A 17,699-nucleotide genomic window follows, 5' to 3' on the forward strand; every position below is an offset into this window, starting at 1 on the left:
ACGGAGCCAGGAGAGAGCTCTGCGGGGAACCTGGGGCGAGTGGGGCCTCGTGCAGGCCCGGCGGCCTGGCTGGAGGAGGCGGACTGGGCGAGGGTCAGGGCTATGGCCTCTCACCTGGGCCTGAGGGATGCTCTGTGCATGTCTGTGTCTCCTGGGTGTCTGTCGAGTGTGTTTCTCCGTGACGGGGTGTCTAGATGGGCGTGTCCAAATGTATCTGTGTCTACTTTACTGTGGCCACGTGGAAGGGGTGTACCCCATATCCACCTGCGGCCACATCTGCCCACGTTGGGGTTTGCCCGCGGCCACGTCTACACAGCCCCATGCTTTGGTCTCCTGAGATGACCCATGTGTTTGTCTGCGTGTCTGATGCCGGCCAACGGAGCTCCTGAAAGGCGTCCGAGGCGTGTCTCTGGGTCTGTCAGCGTTTCCGTGCGTCCCTGTGGGATGTGCGTGCGCCTGCCCCCGCGTGTCTTCGCGTGTCTGTGTCTCTCTGTGTGGCCCCGTGGACCCCTGGGCCCCCAAGCCCTGCCCCTGCCCCAGTTGGTAAACATAACCTGCCAAAATATTTTCTTTTTTTTTTTTTTGTCTTTTTTTGTGTTTTTTTTTCAAGTTCAAGAATCCCCAGTAAAAATTCTCCACGAGGTCTTTTTTCCCTTTTTACAAAAATAGAGTTTTTCTTCCCCTCCCACCCCCCCTTTTTTTTCATTTTGTTTCTGTTTCCAGCCCCTCCCCCTGCTCCTCAGACTTCAGCCGGGGGCTCTGGGCCAGGGATGCCCACACCCCTCCTCCGTTTCGCTTTTTTGGGGATTTTTAAACCTGTTCCCCCCTCCCCTCAGGCTCGGCTAGGTGGTGGGGAGGCCTGGGCGAGGGGGTCCGGGAGGGCACGCCCAGCGCCCCTGCAAAGCCATCCCGTGGAGGGCCGTTGAAGGTGGGGTAGGCACATCTCTGCTTTCTTTTTAGCCGAAAAAAGAAACAAAAACCATCGCCATGAACAAAACCAAGACGAGAGAGTGAACAGCCCAGCCTGGGGTGGGGGCAGGAGGACGGGGAGGGGACCCCCAGGCACCCCCCCATTCCCCGCAGGCTCTCCCACCCCGAGTGCTCACCCTGTGTTTTCCGCAGGGGTGCGGGGCCCGCGTGCCGTCGGTGGTCTGCCTGCGCTGTCTCTCTCGGGGCCCCTCTCTCTCTCTTTCTCTCTCTCTCTGCTGCCCGGGGAGGGTGGGGAGGGCGGGCGGCGGCGGCTCAGGCCTTGTGCTGTTTGCTGGTCTTGAAGGACACCTGCAGCACGCGCTCGCCCAGGCGGTAGCCGTTGAGGCTGGCGATGGCCATGGCCGCTTCGTCGTAGTTGGTCATGGTGACGAAGCCGAAGCCCTTGCACTTGTTGGTGGTGAAGTCGCGGATGACCTTGACGTTGGTGACGGCCCCGAAGGGCCCGAACAGCTGCCACAGCACACTCTCGTCCGCCTCCGGCGACAGGTTGTACACGAAGATACACCAGCCAGCGCCCGCCGCGCCCCCTGAAAGGCCCACACCCGCGAGGCCACTCATGCCGTCGATGGCGATGGGCGAGAACCTGGCGATGAGCGACAGGGGACTACTTTGGGGGTCACGCGGGCTCTGCCCTGACCCCCGGCACACCCCTGAGTCCCTGTGACCCCTGGTACCGTCATGACTGCCGGCTGTGCCGTGAGCCTGGGACTGTGTGATCCCGGCACCATCCTGACCCTGCCATGGCCTTGTCACCTCCATCGCTGACCCCGCCTGAAACGCTAACCTTACACGGTGGCCTGCTCTGAGACGCTGGCCCCCAATCTCCATCCTGACCTGTAACTTCTGGCCTTCCCTGGACAGTAGGCCCTCACTCACACTCCTGCCTAGAGCACCAGTCTACACCCGGACCCCCAACTTTTGACCCTAGTGGGTCCTTGGCCCTGTTGACCCTGACCCCTTCCCCAGACCTGAGCATGGCTCCTTCCTTGGCACATTTTCCCACCCGCCTCCTGCCCTCCCCCCAACCAACCCCTCCCTGCCCTTCGCAACACTGTGCCCCCTTTGCCCCCTTGCCGCCCTGCCCCCCCCCCCAACGTGGTCAGAAGGGCAGGGCTCAAGGCCAGGACATGACTGCAGCTGGTTAGGCCCCACCCTCTGCATTGTCAGGTCCCAGGGCAGCGGCCTCATCACCTTGTAACGCAGCCTGCCGCCTTCCTCTGCCCCTTGCCAGCCTTTTCCTGTTCAGATGGTGCGTTTGTGATCCGCTCCACCTTCCCTGCGGTGCCCCAGCACAAGGGTTTGTTGACTGACTGACTGACCAACCCAGCGGCCAGGATAGGCTCCACCCACGTGCCTCACTGCCTCCCTACCTTCCGAGGCCTCGTTCAATTCACGGGAGCCCCAGGGGCTGCCCCATTCAGCTTGACCACTGGGGACTCACTGCTTGCTCCCTCCTCCCCGATTCTGCACGGGCTCTGGCACCTTGGGCATGTCGGGGGGGTCTCTGCTGGGTCCCCCTCACCCCTTCTCCAACCCCCTTCACCACCCTGCTCACTGCTCCTCTCCCGCTCCCGCTAGACTGAGGTAATTAATAACAGTAACAATAATTGTAAGAGTGGCTGCCTTTTATTGAGCGCTCACTATGTGCCAAGCACTGTGCTCAGTGGCATTCCAGCTCCATGAGAGACCGAGTCTGGCCGGGCCACGTTGGGTCCCCAGCCCCAAGCGCAGCGCCCGGCACTCAGTGTGTGCTCAACAGCTCACGGTGTGATAAACATGGGGGCCTTCACGGGGCTGGGGGTGTGGACGACACCTCAGGGCCCGTCCCCAGACTGGGGGGGCGGGCAAAGAGGGTATTTGGTGACCCTCAGCCATTAGGAGTGGCAGGTGGACCTGGGAACCGGGTGGAGGGCATGGCTGTGACCAGGCAACATGGCTGGCCTTTCCCTGGACAGGAGGGGGCCACGGACAGGCCCTCTGAGGTCCCGAGAGTAGTAGCTCATTCTAGGCATTTACTAGGCTCAATAGCCCCTAATTCTCTTAACAGACACGCTACTCCCAGACGGGGCCGACCCGGCTAAGCTGGCAGTCCTGGTGGGGAGGCGGGGGAGGGACCCGTTGGGGCAAGAGTCCAGGGAGGGACAGCGGGGAGCTGGGGGCAGCGGGGCGGGAACACCGTTACCTCTTGACTCCGTAGGCCATGTTGAGCAAATTATCCAGCCTGTGGAAGCAAAAGGGGTGGTCACCGTGGCCTCCAGGCACACCCCCCCACTGTGATGTCCGCCAGCGGCCCTCCCTCCCCGCCCCCACCCGGCAGCCGGCAGCCCAGCCCTGCCCCCACCCGCCCGCTCCCCGCCCTGCTGGACACCGCCTGGCACGGAACCGCGGTCACTCCGGCACTGCCTCTCGCCTGCCCTGCCGCTGCCTGGCCTGTGCCGGGGTCCCGTCCTCCCTGGCCCTGACCGCCTGGCCCCACTCGCCTGCCCCCACCCTGCCTGCAGGGCTCAGGACCCCAGAAGGGAAGGCTCGAGTGGGCTGGGCAAGTGACAAAGCCTCTCCATTGGTAAAATACAGTCTCCATTCTCATGAGGAACAGATACCTGGGGGCACAGAGAGCTGGAGCCCCATGCCCGAGAGAGGGGCAGCCCAATCAGGGGACACTAACTCTCCTGACACCGATAACGCCACCCATAGTGCCCTGCCTACATTGAGCGCCTGCTGTGTATGAGGGCCCGGCCTCGGCACCTGACAGGCACACATTTCCCCTTTGCTGCCCTCAGCAGACCCGGCGTGTGGGCACCCTCCCAGCGTCCGTCTGCCCTGCAGGAATGGGGTTCAGGGAGGGGGGATGCAAGGGATCAGAGGGAGGGGCCTCAGGGGGCTCACCGGAAGCGCTGCGTCTGATGGTGCAGGGGGCCTGCGTAGCGCCGGGCTGACGACTGGTAGAGGTGAGTGAGCAGGGCCTGTCCGGTCTTCTGGCTCGGGTTGTTGGCGAACTTGACCGTGATGGGCTCTGCCGCGCCCAGCGGCTTCTGCCCGTTCAGTCCTTTGATGGCCTCCTCGGCCTCAATCCTCTTGTCAAAGCGAATGAATCCTACACCCCGAGAGACACCTGAGGGGGAGACAGGGCTTCTTGAGGACCCTGCCCCGTCCTGTGTGACCCTCATACCCGCTTCTGCCCCCCATCCCCGGCTGCTCCATTTTGGTCCCACCTCCGTGCCTTTGCCCAGTGCGCCATCCCCAGCCGCCTGACCTGTGACCTGGTCCACCAGGATTCTAGAAGTGATGATACGGCCATACTGGGAGAAGAGCTGCTCCATTTCCTTCTGGCTCATGGTCTTGGGGAGTCCGCTGACGTACAGGTTAGCATCCCGGATGGATGCGGAACTGGGTCTGGCATAAGACACCTGGAGTGGGGGGCGGGGCAGGTGGACAGAGGTGAGGGGAAGACCCGTTTCACAGATGGGGAGAGTGAGGCCACATCCAGACCACCAGTGGGCGGCAGAAGGGCCTGTTCACTAAACAGATCTCTCTTGGGTCGTCACCATGCATGGGTGGGGCTGGTCACGGCTTGAGGGAGGGGACACAGCTGTGGCTGGTGATGTGGCCCGGCCTACATAAAGTGTTGGGGGGAAGCACGGTGCCTGGGTGGCTCAGTCGGTTAAGCGTCTTACTTTGGCTCGGGTCATGATCTCTGTTTGTGAGACTGAGTCCTGAGCCGGGCTCTGCGCTGACATCTCTGAGCCTGCTAGGGATTCTCTCTCTCCCTCTCTCTCTGCCCCTCCCCTGCTCGTGCTCTGTCTCTCAAAATAAATAGGTATTAAAAAAAGAAATAAATAAAGCAGTGGAAGGAACACGTCGCTGCTGGGCCCCGGAGGTCAGAGGTCTCCCCGAGGGCCCCGAGTCCCTCCCCCACTCCTGCTCTCTCGCGTTACATTCCGTCAAGGAGATGCTATCTGCTCCTTTGGAAAGGGAGCCTGGGACGCTGGCCCTTTTCCAGTCTACATCAGGACCCTCAAGGTCACTCAGGCAGTTCAATGCTGATGACCCCACGTGTCCGTCCCCAGGGTGGGGCTGACCCCGATGCTGCACACCTGTGTGACACCTGCGTCCAGGCGCCCCGCCAGGCACGAGGCTGCATCCAGCCCCCACCCTGCTGCCAGCTCGGGAATGGCAGCTTTGTCCTCCTGGGTGCTCAGGCCCCCAGCCTCCATCGTCCTCGATGCCTGTCTTTGCACCCACATCCAATCCGCCATGGAACCCTCCTCATTACTCAGCTCCCACCGCTGCTCTCCCCAGACCTCCCTCACCTCCCCACCCTAACCTCCCCAGTCTTTTCCCTCCACAGCTGCCAGAGGGCGCTGGTGAGCAACCGAGTCAGGGCACTTCCTTCCTTTGCTCAGAACCTTCTGTGGCTCCCACCTTCCCTGCAGTTAACGTCCTTCTCACAGCCCACAAGGCCCTGCACAACCTGCCCCTGCCCCACACCCTCACTCTCATCTCTGCCAATTTCCTCGTCAATTGCTCTGTTTCAGCCACACCTGTTCCCCACCACCCCCACCATGTTCCTCAAAGGCACCAGGCACACATTGGCCTCAGGGCCTTTGCTCTGGCTGTTCCCCTCAGCCTGGAACACTCTTCCTCTCCTTTCTTCTTCTAGTCTCAGTCAAAAAGTCCTCCCTGTCCTCTTCCATCTGAATTTGGTCCTCCGCCTCTACCCCCGTCATGCTCTCCAAGCACTTCTCTCAGTGGTGAGTTAGACGCGTTTTCGTGCGGGCATTCGATTTGTGTCATTAACTATGGTCCAGCCCAACAATGAAACTCCCTGCAGCTGTTTAAAAAATGGTGGACGTGTATATTTATTTCCCAGAAACAGTGGCGATATTGTAAACTGGGGGAAAGAAAAGTCCATTTACAGAGTGGCAAGATGTGTGACCCCATCTTATTGTGTGCTTATCAGTGTCCTGAAAACACGCCCCCAGATGCCAACAGGTTGACCTAGAGCTGGGGGAGGGGTGGGCAGCGGGGGGCATGAGCTTCTTTTTCCACTTATTTCTGCTGATGTCTACGTTCTGTATCTTCTAAATTAACCTCTGGGTAGATAAGGGTCACGGTCAAGGGTCCTGCCCTTGTTTGCAGTGGTGAGTTGAGAGGGCATATCACTTCGTTAAAATAACTAATTAAAAAAGCTAATAACATGAGTCAATTAGGCCGGGGGTGGGTCGGGGCGAGGGTACGCATGGGCTGGAGGTAGGGGGAGTCTAATGAATGTGATTGTGAGAACCTAGGGTCCTCCAGGAACAAACCCACAGACACATCAGCTGCTATTTTTTTTCTAGAATATTCATTAAAAATCACGGCCACGTTTCTGATGGCTTCCGCTCTTGCGCATGGGGTGGTGCGTTTTGAGGGGTGAGGACTTGTTGATGAATCAGAGGCAGGGGTGAGGGGAAGAGAGGCCTGAGCTCCTGGGTGGGTGTTTGGGGTCAGGGGTTATCTGAGGCACTGGGTTGGTCTTCAGGGTGATGTGGGCTCCCCCAAACCCCCCTCACCAGGACAGGTCTTGGCCAAAGTCTGCCAGTCGGGCCCAACCTGACAACAGTGCCACCGGGGCAGACGCACACACGGAGACAGGAGGCCACACGTTGTCACCCCCTGCACAGCCCTAGTGGCTACACCAGGAAAAGGGTGACTCAGGGCCACTACGACATCTGGAACGGCTCCAGGGGTCTTGGATAATTACAGTAAGAGTCACAGAAGCACACACCTGTCTGGCGCCCCGCCGCACCAGCCTGCAGCCTGCATGTGGCACCCCGAGGAGGGCACAGGTAGACACACCCACACAACTTCAATCTGACACAGAAACACCCTTGGCACAGCCAGACACACCCACGCGGCCCCCCCAGGTCACAGCGGAGTCGCAGAGTGTCACAGAGCACCTGTGAAATAAATACCACATCCCCCAGACATGTAGTGACACACCCAGAGTCTAATAGCCAGACTCGTGCGACAACAGAAACATAGCCACGATGTCCCACAAACAATGGCTCCGAACCCAGGTCTATCTCACACACACACACACACACACACACACACTGCATCACATGCATACAGTGGTCCTCTGGATTTGGCACTACCGTCCACCCTCATGCCCCAGGGCGTCTGGGTCTAGTTGACCATGGAGGGACCCATTAGGTCACGACCTCCTCCTCCCCCACAGCGGGAAGAGGAAGAGATTCCCGTACCTCTGTTCTCAGAGAGAACCGGGGGCCAGATGGGCGCCCTCCCCCCCTCAGTCTCCCCCAAGGTTCCAGAGCAGATTTGTGGGGCGGAGTCCAGACACCCCCAGGCGAACCCAGAGAGGGGGGTTTCCATGACGATCCCCCCCAGGGAACCTGGGCTAGAAGAGTCCCAGCTGCAGCTGCTGAGAGGGGAGGTTGAGGGGGGAGGGGCATTGCACAAAGATGGGGGAGGGGCTCACCCCTAATACCGCCCTCCCAGACCCTAATTAGGCTCCAGATGGCAGATGGACCCCCACCCTCTCTATTTCCATGACAAAGGCAAGGGGGGGCTGCCCACCAGACCCTGGTCACTCTCCTACTGCCAATGGGATGAGTCCTTCCCGGAGCCAGTGGAGAATGTAGAGCTGATATTCTAACTGCCTAATGAGGAAAGTGAGGTTCAGAGAGGCAGTGCCATTGGGCCCTGGGTGCCCAGCTGGGAATTCTTAGGGGAGAGTCTGAACCCCTTAGGGGATGGGCTACGGAGGAGGGGGGTGGCCGTGAGGAAGCAGGTGTGTGGGGGAAGGTAGGTGACATGAGGGTTGAGTGGCAGTGAAGGGGGGTAGTCCAAGTGGGGGACTGGGGACAGTTCAGACGGGCAGCAAGGGAGGATGGGCAGCAGAGGAAAATGAGGGCACTCACCTTGATGGTCTTCGTCTGCAGTTTGAGGCCATTGAGGGTATTGATGGCTTTGTCTGCATCGTTGGGATCAGAGTAGTTCACAAACCCATAACCGAGGCTCTGCCCTGTGGGCAGGACCGGGACAATGACTCCCCACCCGTACCGACCGCTGTCCTCTGTCCTCGCAGACCCGGTCCTTGAGCCATCGCTCAAGGTTAACCGAAATCCTCTCCCCTTACTATTCTCCCACAGTACCACCCTGTCCCCAGGATGCCTCGGAGCCCCCAGAGTCCTGCCTGCCCCCTCACCCCTGGGATACCCTGGCGGGGGTCACACCTGTCTCCCCGTCATGCCTGTACTCCTGAGACCACCAGGTCTGACTCCCCCCCGCCACCTGCCAGCATCCACACCTGTGATCTTATCCCGAACCAACTTGCAGGATTCGATGTCACCAATGCTGCCGAAGAGACTCTTGAACTCATCCTGGGTCATGTTCTGGGGCAGGTAGTTGACAATGAGGTTGGTCTTGCTGTCGTCAGTGGCTCCATTTGTACCAAGGAGTGGCCCGTTGGGCAGGGCCGGGCCGGCCGGGCCCCCCGCCACCTGAGACTCCATGGCCCCGAGTATCTGCTGAAGACAACAGGCCACACCCGCTCACGGCCCAGTCCCCACACCAGGGCTCAGTGGGAGCGAGGAGGGGCTCAGCGGCGACGCATCAGTCATGTGTGACATGGGCTTAAACACGGCCAGAGGACAATATGTTATTCTGATAATCCCTTCCACTCCTCCAGCATCAGGCCAAGCACCTTACATGTGATTTTACTGTGAAAAATTCCAAATACGGGTGCCATATATGTCTGTTTTGTTTCTTTCTTTACATTTATTTATTTTTGAGAGACACAGAGAGACAGAACATGAGCAGGGGAGGGGCAGAGAGAGAAAGACACACAGGATCTGAAGCAGCCTCCAGGCTCTGTGCTAGCCGTCAGCATAGAGCCCAAGGCGGGGCTCAAACCCACGAACCATGAGATCATGACCTGAGCCGAAGTCGGACACTCAAGTGACTGAGCCACCCAGGCGCCCCCATATATGTCTTTCTATGTTTGCCTGTTTGTCTAAAACCAACCTATGCATTTCCAGAAGAGCAAAACGAACACTTTTGTCTTCAGAATAATATAAGAAATACAGTATTTTTTATTAGCTTTGAAGTCCTCATAAGCTCCTCCCTGGCCATGCACTGCCCTCCTCCACCAAAGGTAATTCTTATCCCAAACATGTTAATCTTTCCTTTACTTCATGCATAATTTTCCCACTAAGCATTTACCCCACAGTTTTTTCCCACTGAGTTTTTATTTTCATTTTATTATTTATTATTATTTAGAATTTTAAAAGATTTCATTTTTAGATAATCTCTACACCCAGCATGGGGCTTGAACTCACAGCTCCAAGGTCAAGAGTCACATGCTCTACTGAATGAGCCAGCCAGGCTACCCTGAGCTATTTAAATGTATATCATAATAACACCTGCAAATAAGGACAGTTTTATTTATCTTCAATCTAGACCTGTTACTTATTTTTCTTGTCGTATTGCAGGGGCTCAAGTGTGATAGTGGCTTTTTTTTTTAATGTTTTTTATTTATTTTTGAGAGACAGAGAGAGACAGGTGCCCCAGTGGCTTCTTTTTTCATGAAGTTAAAGGAAATGCTTTAAACATTTCACAGCTAAGTTTGATTTTTGATATGGGTTTTTTGTAGATGGCCTTTATCGTGTTAGGGATGTTTAATTTTATTCCTAGTATCCTAACAAAATTTTGTGTTTAAGGAATGGATATTGAATTTTATTTAATTTTTTTCCTATGCCTATTTTTTAATAGTTGACATATAATATTAGTGTCAAGTGTATCACATGATTCAATATTTGTATATATTGCAAAATTATCTCCACAAGAAGTCTAGCTCACATCCATCACCATACGGTTATAAATTTTTTTCTTTTTTTTTTAATGCTTTATCTATTTTTGATACAGAGAGAGACAGAGCATGAGAGGGGGAGGGGCAGAGAGAGAAGGAGGCACAGAACCGGAAGCAGGCTCCAGGCTCTGAGCTAGCTGTCAGCACAGAGCCTGACGCGGGTCTCGAACCCACAAACATGAGATCTGACCTGAGCCGAAGTCGGAGGCTCAACCGACTGAGCCACCCAGGTGACCCGGTTATAAATTTTTTTCTTGGGGCGCCTGGGTGGCTCAGTTGGTTAAGCGTCCAACTTCGGCTCGGGTCATGATCTCACAGTTTGTGGGTTTGGGCCCCGCATTGGGCTCCGCATTGGGCTCTGTGCTGACAGCTTAGAGCCTGGAGCCTGCTTCGGATTCTGTGTCTCCCTCTCTCTTTCTGCCCCTCCCCTGCTCACACACAGTCTCTCTCAAAAATAAATAAACATTAAAAAAATAAAAATAAATAATTTTTTTCTTGTGATGAAGACTTTTAAGATCTACTTTCTAAGCAATTTTCAAATCTACATCTCTTTTACATAAAAAGACCCCACAGAGAAGAATTTTAAAGCCACATCTGGGCTCAGCAGGAAAAAGTACTGGGATCGATTGGTATTGTCTGTCATGGGTATGGGAAGGCAAAATACCCAGCGGGTCCTTGGGTTTTTCTCCTAGGGCATGGTTGGCAAATGGGGTGCCTCCACCTGAAAAATCCAATCTATTGGTAGGGTCCTCCTAAAGGGACAAATTAGGGAGGATTACAAACCATATTCAGTGTCCGCGGGAAAGATCACTGTGATTGATTAGCAATGTCTTTGTTGCTATAGAATTAGAGTTAGCAGGTCTACACCATCTCAGCTACCCCTGACCAAAAATACAATACCAGACTTGTTCCCAAATATTGGGCATACTATGTGCCAGGTATAGTGCCAAGCTCTCTCTAGGCAATGATTTTTTTCCTTATTCACAACCACCCTGAAAAGAGGGCTTAATTTTCCCTGCTTAACAGATGCTATGAACTTAAAGCCTGTGTTCCCTCAAATTCATATGTTGAAATCTTTATTTATTAAAAATTTTTTATATCTTTATTTATTTTTGAGAGAGAGCGAGTGAGCAGGGGAAGAATGGAGACAGAGGGAGACACAGAATTCGAAGCAGCCTCCAGGCTCTGAGCTCTAAGCGGTCAGCACAGAGCTCGACACGGGGCTCGAACCCACCAACTGTGAGATCATGACCTGAGCCGAAGTCAGACACTTAACTGACTGAGCCACCCAGGTGCCCCCATATGTTGAAATCTTAACCCTCAAGGTGATGGTATTTGGAAGTGGAGTCTTTGGGAGGTAACTGGGTCACGAAGGCGGAACCCTCATGAATGACATTCATGTCCTTACAAAAAAGTGACAGGAGAGAGATTTTCTCTTTCTCTCTGATATGAGGACTCAGCAAGAAGACATCCATCAGCAAAGGAGGGAGCAAGTCCTTACTAACAACCGAATCAGCTGGTACCTTTATCTTGGACTTCCCACCTCCAGAAGATTTGTGATTAATGTCTGTTGGTTAAGCCCCCAGTTTATGGTATTTTGTTACAGTAGCCTGAGATAAGACAACAGATGAGGAAAGGGAAGTTCAGTGACTTTTTAAAAATTATCAAAGATCGGGGGCGCCTGGGTGGCTCAGTCAGTTAAACATCTGACTCTTGATTTCAGCTCAGGTCATGATTGCACAGTCCGTGAGTTTGAGCCCCATGTCGGGCTCTGCACTAACAGCCTGGAGCCTGCTTGGGATTCTCTTCCTCTCTCCCTCTCTCCAAATAAATAAATACACTTCAAAAAAATTACCGCAGATCATGCAGCTTCCAAAGAGCAAAACAGGGATTTGCACACGTGCTCTCCTCATCCAGAATCTGTAATTCTCATTGCCAATGAAGAATTGTGCTAGTTCTAACATTTCTGAGCTGTGTGTCCTTGGGTATGCCACACAGCGCTTCTGGGCCTCTGCTCCACTCTGCTGCAAACACCAAACTGTTGGCACGGTGACCCCACAGAAGGATTTGAAGCCACGCGAGCGGCCGGAAGGCATTCTGGGATCCGTTAGCCGGGTCTGCCGTGGGCACCATCATGGGAAGGAAGCAGCTTGTCATGTCTGCTATCCCTGCCTCGTAATGCAATGAATACACATCCTGCCCCATGGACACCTGTGTGCCAGGCACTGTGCGAAGTGACTCCAGACAATACTTCACTTGTTTCTCCCAATCATCTTTAGAGATGGCAACACAGTCTCCATTTTAGAAGTGAGAGAGCTCAGGGACGCTGAGCGATACACATGGGGAACTTGATTTCAAACCTGGATATGCTGGGGGACTTCAGAGCTGTTTTTAATGACAGTGGCCAAGGCACTGGGGGGCAGCTCTGCCACTTTATAGCTGTGTGTCCTTGGGGATGAACTTAGCTCTTCTTTGGGCCTGTTTCCTTTCCATTTATTCTTATCGAAAGGATGGCACTGAGGGTCAAACCCCCTGCCATCTCGGGCTGGCTGAGAGTGACTGTCTGGGGACCTGATGGAGGGTTATTCTAAAGCCACATCCAGATGGACCAGGAAGACGCACTGGGTTGATTAGCAATGTCTGCTGACGATAAGGCAGTAACACACACCACGGATCTGCGCCGTTTCATAAGATGAATACTTTCCTGAAAGCATGGCCATGTATTGAGGGCCTGCTCTTCCAACACTGACCATTATAGCGCTCTTTTCTCCATTTGACAGAAGAGAAAACTGAGTCTCCACGAAGGGGTAGGGATTTACACAAGGTCAAGGAGCATGCAAATGGTGGATCAAGAATTCAAGTCTGGCGCTGCGACATCAGCCTCTTTGACTAACAAAAACACCAACAATAGTGAAAATAACAGCAAAGTGAAGCCGCGGAGCTATTCTACGCCACCAAGCCTCGGCATTACTGCATTTAACCCCACTCCGTTGGCCGAATCTACTCATTCAGGTCAACAAATGCTCACCGGGCACCATGCGTGCCAGCTCCTGGTCTCACCCTCCTCACTGTGTGTCCTCTGACACTCACTTCGCCTCTCTGGGTCTCTGTCCCTCCACTAAAGATACGGCACAGAGGTTTTCCATGTACGAAGATGGATTCTGTATCCCCTTCTGGCTCGGCAGACTAGAGTTCTGTGATGGGTTGATGATGTCTGCTCTGGGAGTCCCCCAAATAATTAGCAGTACAAAACCAGTTCCAGCTTTGGAACCCCTGCTATGTGGCTAGGCACTGAGCAGGTGCAAAGGATGCATAGACTTCCCACAACCACACTGAGAGCTGGAGATCATCTTCTCCGTTTCTCAGGTGGAGAAAGCAAGGTCAAAGGGACCTGTGATTTGCCCGGGGACCCGCGGGGGGGTGGTGACATGGAGCTTTGGTAGGGATGGTGTTTGTCGACTGGTCTAATTACCCCAGAGCCTCCAGGGCCACCCCAAATGTCCTCAACTTGGATGGGGTTAAAAGTTAATTGGGGTTCCTATCCAGGATCTTGAGACCCAGTCTACTAATCTCCCCACCACCCCATCTCCCTCCCAGCTGTGCCAGAGCTTAGCAGGATCAGTGTCGCGTTTCCTCTGCAGCTCAGCAGCTCAGCCGGCTGAGCCGATAATAGGGATCGGATTGGTGGAGACCACACCCGCCCTGCCCTAGACCATGGCAAATGCGTGGCCTGGGATGACTCCTGGATCACAGGAGGGCTGTCCCAGGACAGGAGTGGAGGGGGGACGCCAGAGGGGAGGAGGGCAGATCAAAGATGGATAGGCAGAGATCAACTGGGAGCGATGGGACCTTCCCTCCCAGTCTCACCAGCTCTGTTTCTCTCTCCCTTTTCCTTCCTCTGTTTCTCTGTTCTTCTCTCCCCTTCCCTCTCTCAGCCTCTCTTTCTCCAACTCTTTTGCACCATTGCACATACATGACGTACGGATTTTGCAGCGACTACACATTTGGTCACTTTCTATGTAGACCCTCTGGTGTCTGACCCCCTTGGCCCCTTAGCTGGGCCCCCCTGGCCCCAGTCACAGAGATAGATGCCTGGATACTGGTGACAATAGGGCATTGAGTGGATATGCATGGTAAGGCTAGGCCACCACGTGGTGCTAACTAGGCCTCCCACTTCTGGGCCCTTCTCCATCCATGCAGTCTCAATTTATCCCCTCACTTCCTCCCTGCCTGTCCCTGGGGTGGACCTCTGCCTGAGTGTCCTCCAGTGAAGTGACCAGGCCTTCCAGGGCTTCAAGGCCCTTGTGTGACCTCTGACCACACCCTCGCCCCTTTGTGCATCAGTTTCCCTCTCTTAAATGAAGGAATGGATCAGAGGAATGGATGCTGGACTGTTGTGGGGGGTTCTGAGGGTCCTCAGGCGGCTGCACTCACGTTCTGCACCTAGGTTAGCAGCCTGAGGCCCAGAGAAGGGAGGGAGCCAACCTAAGGTTACACAGCAGGGAAGCGCAGCCTCTCGGGCCTCCTTTCTCAGAGCCAGGTGGGCGGGTCCCAGAGTCCCAGACACGGAGGGAGTGCTGAGCATCCCCCCACCCACTGTGCTCGCCAAGACTCCAAGAAGAGGCCCAGAAAGAGACACAGGGCACAGACACACAGACACACACACACACAGACCGGAAAGACAGTAAGTACGTTAGAAGGAGGCCTGGGCGCTGGGACCAGACAAAGGACGCGCGGCGGCGCGGGGAGCGGAGTCGCGCGGCGGGGGCGGGGGTGGAGCCGGGGTGGGGCTAGAACTGGCCAGCCCCGCCCCCGGGATACGCCCGGGTTGCCGAGTAGAAATCTGAGGGCTCGGGCGAGGCCGGGCCCCGGGGGCCCCAGGGGGCGGGGTCCAGATGGGCGGGGCAGGGGCGTGGTTACACAGGGCGTGGCCGGGCGTGGCCGCGGACTCGGGAGCTGACCAGCTCGGTGGCTGCTGAAAGCATCGAGAGTGGGGCGAGCGGCGCGGACGAGGAGGCGGGCGCGCTCAAGGTCACCCCGAGGCCCAGAGCCCAGGCAGGGTGGGGCGCCTAGACCTGGCCTAGGGGACATCCTTGAGCTCCTTACCCCGTCCCCCGTGGGGCGGGGGCCCAGGAGCCAGGCAGACCCCCCCCCCGCGGGCCTTCCTCTCCCCTCCCCCTCCTCGAAGCCTGAGGCGCCCGCGCGAGGCTACGGCCCGCTAAGAAGCTCCGAGAAACAAAGGGACGCGGCAGCAGCGGCGGCGGGCCCGCGGGGCCTCCGGGCGCGCCCCCTCCTCTCCCCTCCCCGCTTGCCGCAAGGTCGACGGGCTCGAGGACGAGACGCCCGGCTCCCCGGGCGCGGCCGCGGCCCGGGGCGCGCGATCCGACGCCACCCGATTCCCCGGGTCTCTCGGGGACCGCTTGCCGCCTTGTCCTGGCCCAGCACCAGTGATAGGAGCCCTGCGTTTGCTTGGGCGGCCTGTGGGGTCCGGGCCTGGATGAAGAAGGCATCCTCCGCTGCTGCGGCCCCTCCCCCATCAGGCTTGCTGGAGGGGCGCAATCCTGCCCTCAGGACGCCGTAGGACGCCTCCCCGAATCAGAGTTCTGCTTCTTAAGGCCTCTCAGACCAGACTCTATGCGCCCCCAGCACTCTGGGTGCGGCCCTGCCCACTCTCAGGCCCCGAGGCTCGGTCTTACCCGCCCCCCCACCGGGGCCTAGCTAGGCCTGGTCCTACCCCCCCACCACCACCCGCCATCTCCGCGGAGGCTGTGCCTAACCCCTCCCCACCCAGGTTCCCTCTCAGCGACAAGGGAATACCTACAGTGACCATTCTTGTGTGCCCGGCGGGCGCGGTCCGTGTCGAGGGCGGCTCCGGGGGTCGTGCACTCCTTGGGGGGCGCTCGATGCTCACTCCGGGGTCCTGCCCGGGCGGCCTTTGGCGCGGCCGCTGCAGAGGTGTCGATGAAGGCGGCGGCTCCCTCGAGGGCCGGGGACGGGCCCGAGCCCGAGGACGCGCGCGCGGATAGCCGGGCCCCGGGGTGGCCTGCGGGCGGCAGGGGATGGAAAGAGGGAGCGGGCGCGGGATTGAGAACGCCCCCTGCGCGGCCCCGCGGGGCCCGGGGAGGTTGCGCTTCCTGACAGAGATCGCGGCGCTCTGCCTTTCGCCGCCGCCCCCCGGCCCGGCCTGTCCGGTTCAGGATGCTCAGTCCTCTCCCCTCGCCCGCCCTCCCTCCCACCCTCCAGCCCGCGCTGCGCGCTCCGCGCTCTGGGCCGCGCCGCCGCCGCCCCCAGCCCTTTATAGGAGCAGCTGCCAGAGCCGGCGTCGCTTATTGGCTGTGGTAGCTGAGCCCCGCCTCCTCGCGGCGCCCGACGGCGCGGCAGGTGGAAGAGAGCGCTGGCTGGCTAAGGCTCCGCACCCCCGGAAAGCACGCCCTGGGGGCTCTGGTTGCCATTTTCGGTCCCCGTTGCCCGCTTGGACCCCGCTTCCTGTATTGCCGCTCCTTCTTGGGCGGGTTTTCTGCCGGAAAGACAGGGAAGGCTCCCCTCCTCTGTCCAACGCACTGAGCTGTTGGATTGAAGAGGGCGATCCATGGCCGGACTGTATGAACTTCCGGAGTTGCTGTCCATCAAGAAGACTAGAAAGGGACGAGGAACCAAGATTTCTATAAGCAGAGGCCCAGGTCTGCAGATTCGGAGGCATCGGGTGTAGCCTCCCCAGACCAATGTAGAAAGGCGGGGGTGGCAGGGGCTCTGGTCTGCCTACGGAAGGAACTGGGACACGGAGGCTTTTGAATGGGATAGGTTCAAAAGGTGGGTTCGAAAGGTGGGAACTAGCACCCCACAGTGCAAGGACACTCGGTACTTCTCCAAAGCGGGTGAAGAAGTTTGGCGCGTAGGGTTTCAGGCAAAACCCACTGGCGCCTTGTGGTCCCGGAAAACCACCGGGCCTTCTCAGGACCCATAAATTTTGGGTGGACAGAGCTGTTGTGTAAATGTCCTGGCTTTTTGGGCTCGTGATTGGTCTGCCTGTGGAGTCATGCTTCCTTTCAGCTAAGGGGAACCTGGCTTCATCGTCAGGCGACAGCGGTTGGCGCAGCCTCTTTTGGTGAGCGGGCTCAAGGGCACATTTACGTCGGGACAGCTATATAGCGACAGGGTCACCTTCGACTGAGACTTCAGCACCACAGACAGCGGCCCGACGGTCTCTCCAAGAGCGCTGTGGGCTGTTAGCAAGAGACCCCTAATCCGAGAGTCGCAGCCTCCACCCTAACTTCGTCCCCACACGCCCTTTTAGGTTCCAGACTGTCGGAGAATGCCATCAAACTCAGCGAGAGAGCCTAATTTGACCAATCAGGGACTGCCCTCGAGAGAACCAATTGCGGAGGATGCCCTCGAGTTTGAACCAATGAGAGAGCGCGCAGCAGAGAGCCCTGCCACGCTGATGGAGCGACAAACCAATCATAGCGACCCGGACAATCTGGGCGGTGGCGTTGCAGGTCTCCAGGTGGCCCCTCTTGAGTTTGCCGGGGCGACCTGTCGAACCTTGGGACCCCGAGCGGTGGCTGGTCCCCCACCCGGTGTTCCTCCCAGCTCCGGTCGGACTGCAAATTGTGCCTGTGCCGGGAGCGGAGCTGCTCCTGGGCGGGCAGGCCGGGTTGCGGTTTCCATGGAAACTGCTGGCTCTGGATGCCGCGAAGGGGACTGAGCCCTGGGGGACTTGGGGAGCTCGCGTGGGTGGCCCCAGCGGCCGGACTTGCTCATCCTCGCTGATACCTCAGTCCTGGTTGGAATAAACCCTGGCCCAAAGTGTAAAATGAAGCCTAGCCCCGCCCCCACG

General features: G+C 57.2%; 1 protein-coding gene and 1 long non-coding RNA gene across 5 annotated transcripts; one reads left to right on the top strand and one right to left on the bottom strand.

The window, feature by feature from the left end:
* Positions 1-1,110: 1,110 nt before the first annotated feature.
* Positions 1,111-16,072, bottom strand: ELAVL3 (ELAV like RNA binding protein 3). 3 transcript variants are annotated; one of them, XM_029917110.1, is made up of 7 exons: positions 15,684-16,072; positions 8,303-8,519; positions 7,914-8,017; positions 4,244-4,397; positions 3,877-4,102; positions 3,173-3,211; positions 1,111-1,594 (listed from the first exon to the last, which is right to left on the bottom strand). In XM_029917110.1, exons 1-7 carry the CDS (start codon positions 15,690-15,692, stop codon positions 1,243-1,245), a joined length of 1,101 nt encoding a protein of 366 aa, XP_029772970.1. In that variant the 5' UTR covers positions 15,693-16,072; the 3' UTR covers positions 1,111-1,242. The 3 variants fall into 3 exon arrangements, with proteins under 3 accessions (XP_029772970.1, XP_029772971.1, XP_029772969.1); XM_029917111.1 differs by having other exon boundaries at positions 1,111-1,573; positions 8,303-8,522; XM_029917109.1 differs by having other exon boundaries at positions 8,303-8,522.
* On the top strand, positions 14,806-17,680 carry LOC115273841. 2 transcript variants are annotated; one of them, XR_003900980.1, is made up of 2 exons: positions 14,806-14,922; positions 17,157-17,680. It is a non-coding gene; the product is annotated as an uncharacterized LOC115273841 (long non-coding RNA). The 2 variants fall into 2 exon arrangements; XR_003900979.1 differs by having other exon boundaries at positions 14,813-14,893.
* Positions 17,681-17,699: the final 19 nt, after the last annotated feature.

The sequence above is a fragment of the Suricata suricatta genome, chromosome 12, assembly GCF_006229205.1.
Source record: "Suricata suricatta isolate VVHF042 chromosome 12, meerkat_22Aug2017_6uvM2_HiC, whole genome shotgun sequence".
In the NCBI taxonomy this organism is placed as follows: Eukaryota; Metazoa; Chordata; class Mammalia; order Carnivora; family Herpestidae; genus Suricata; species Suricata suricatta.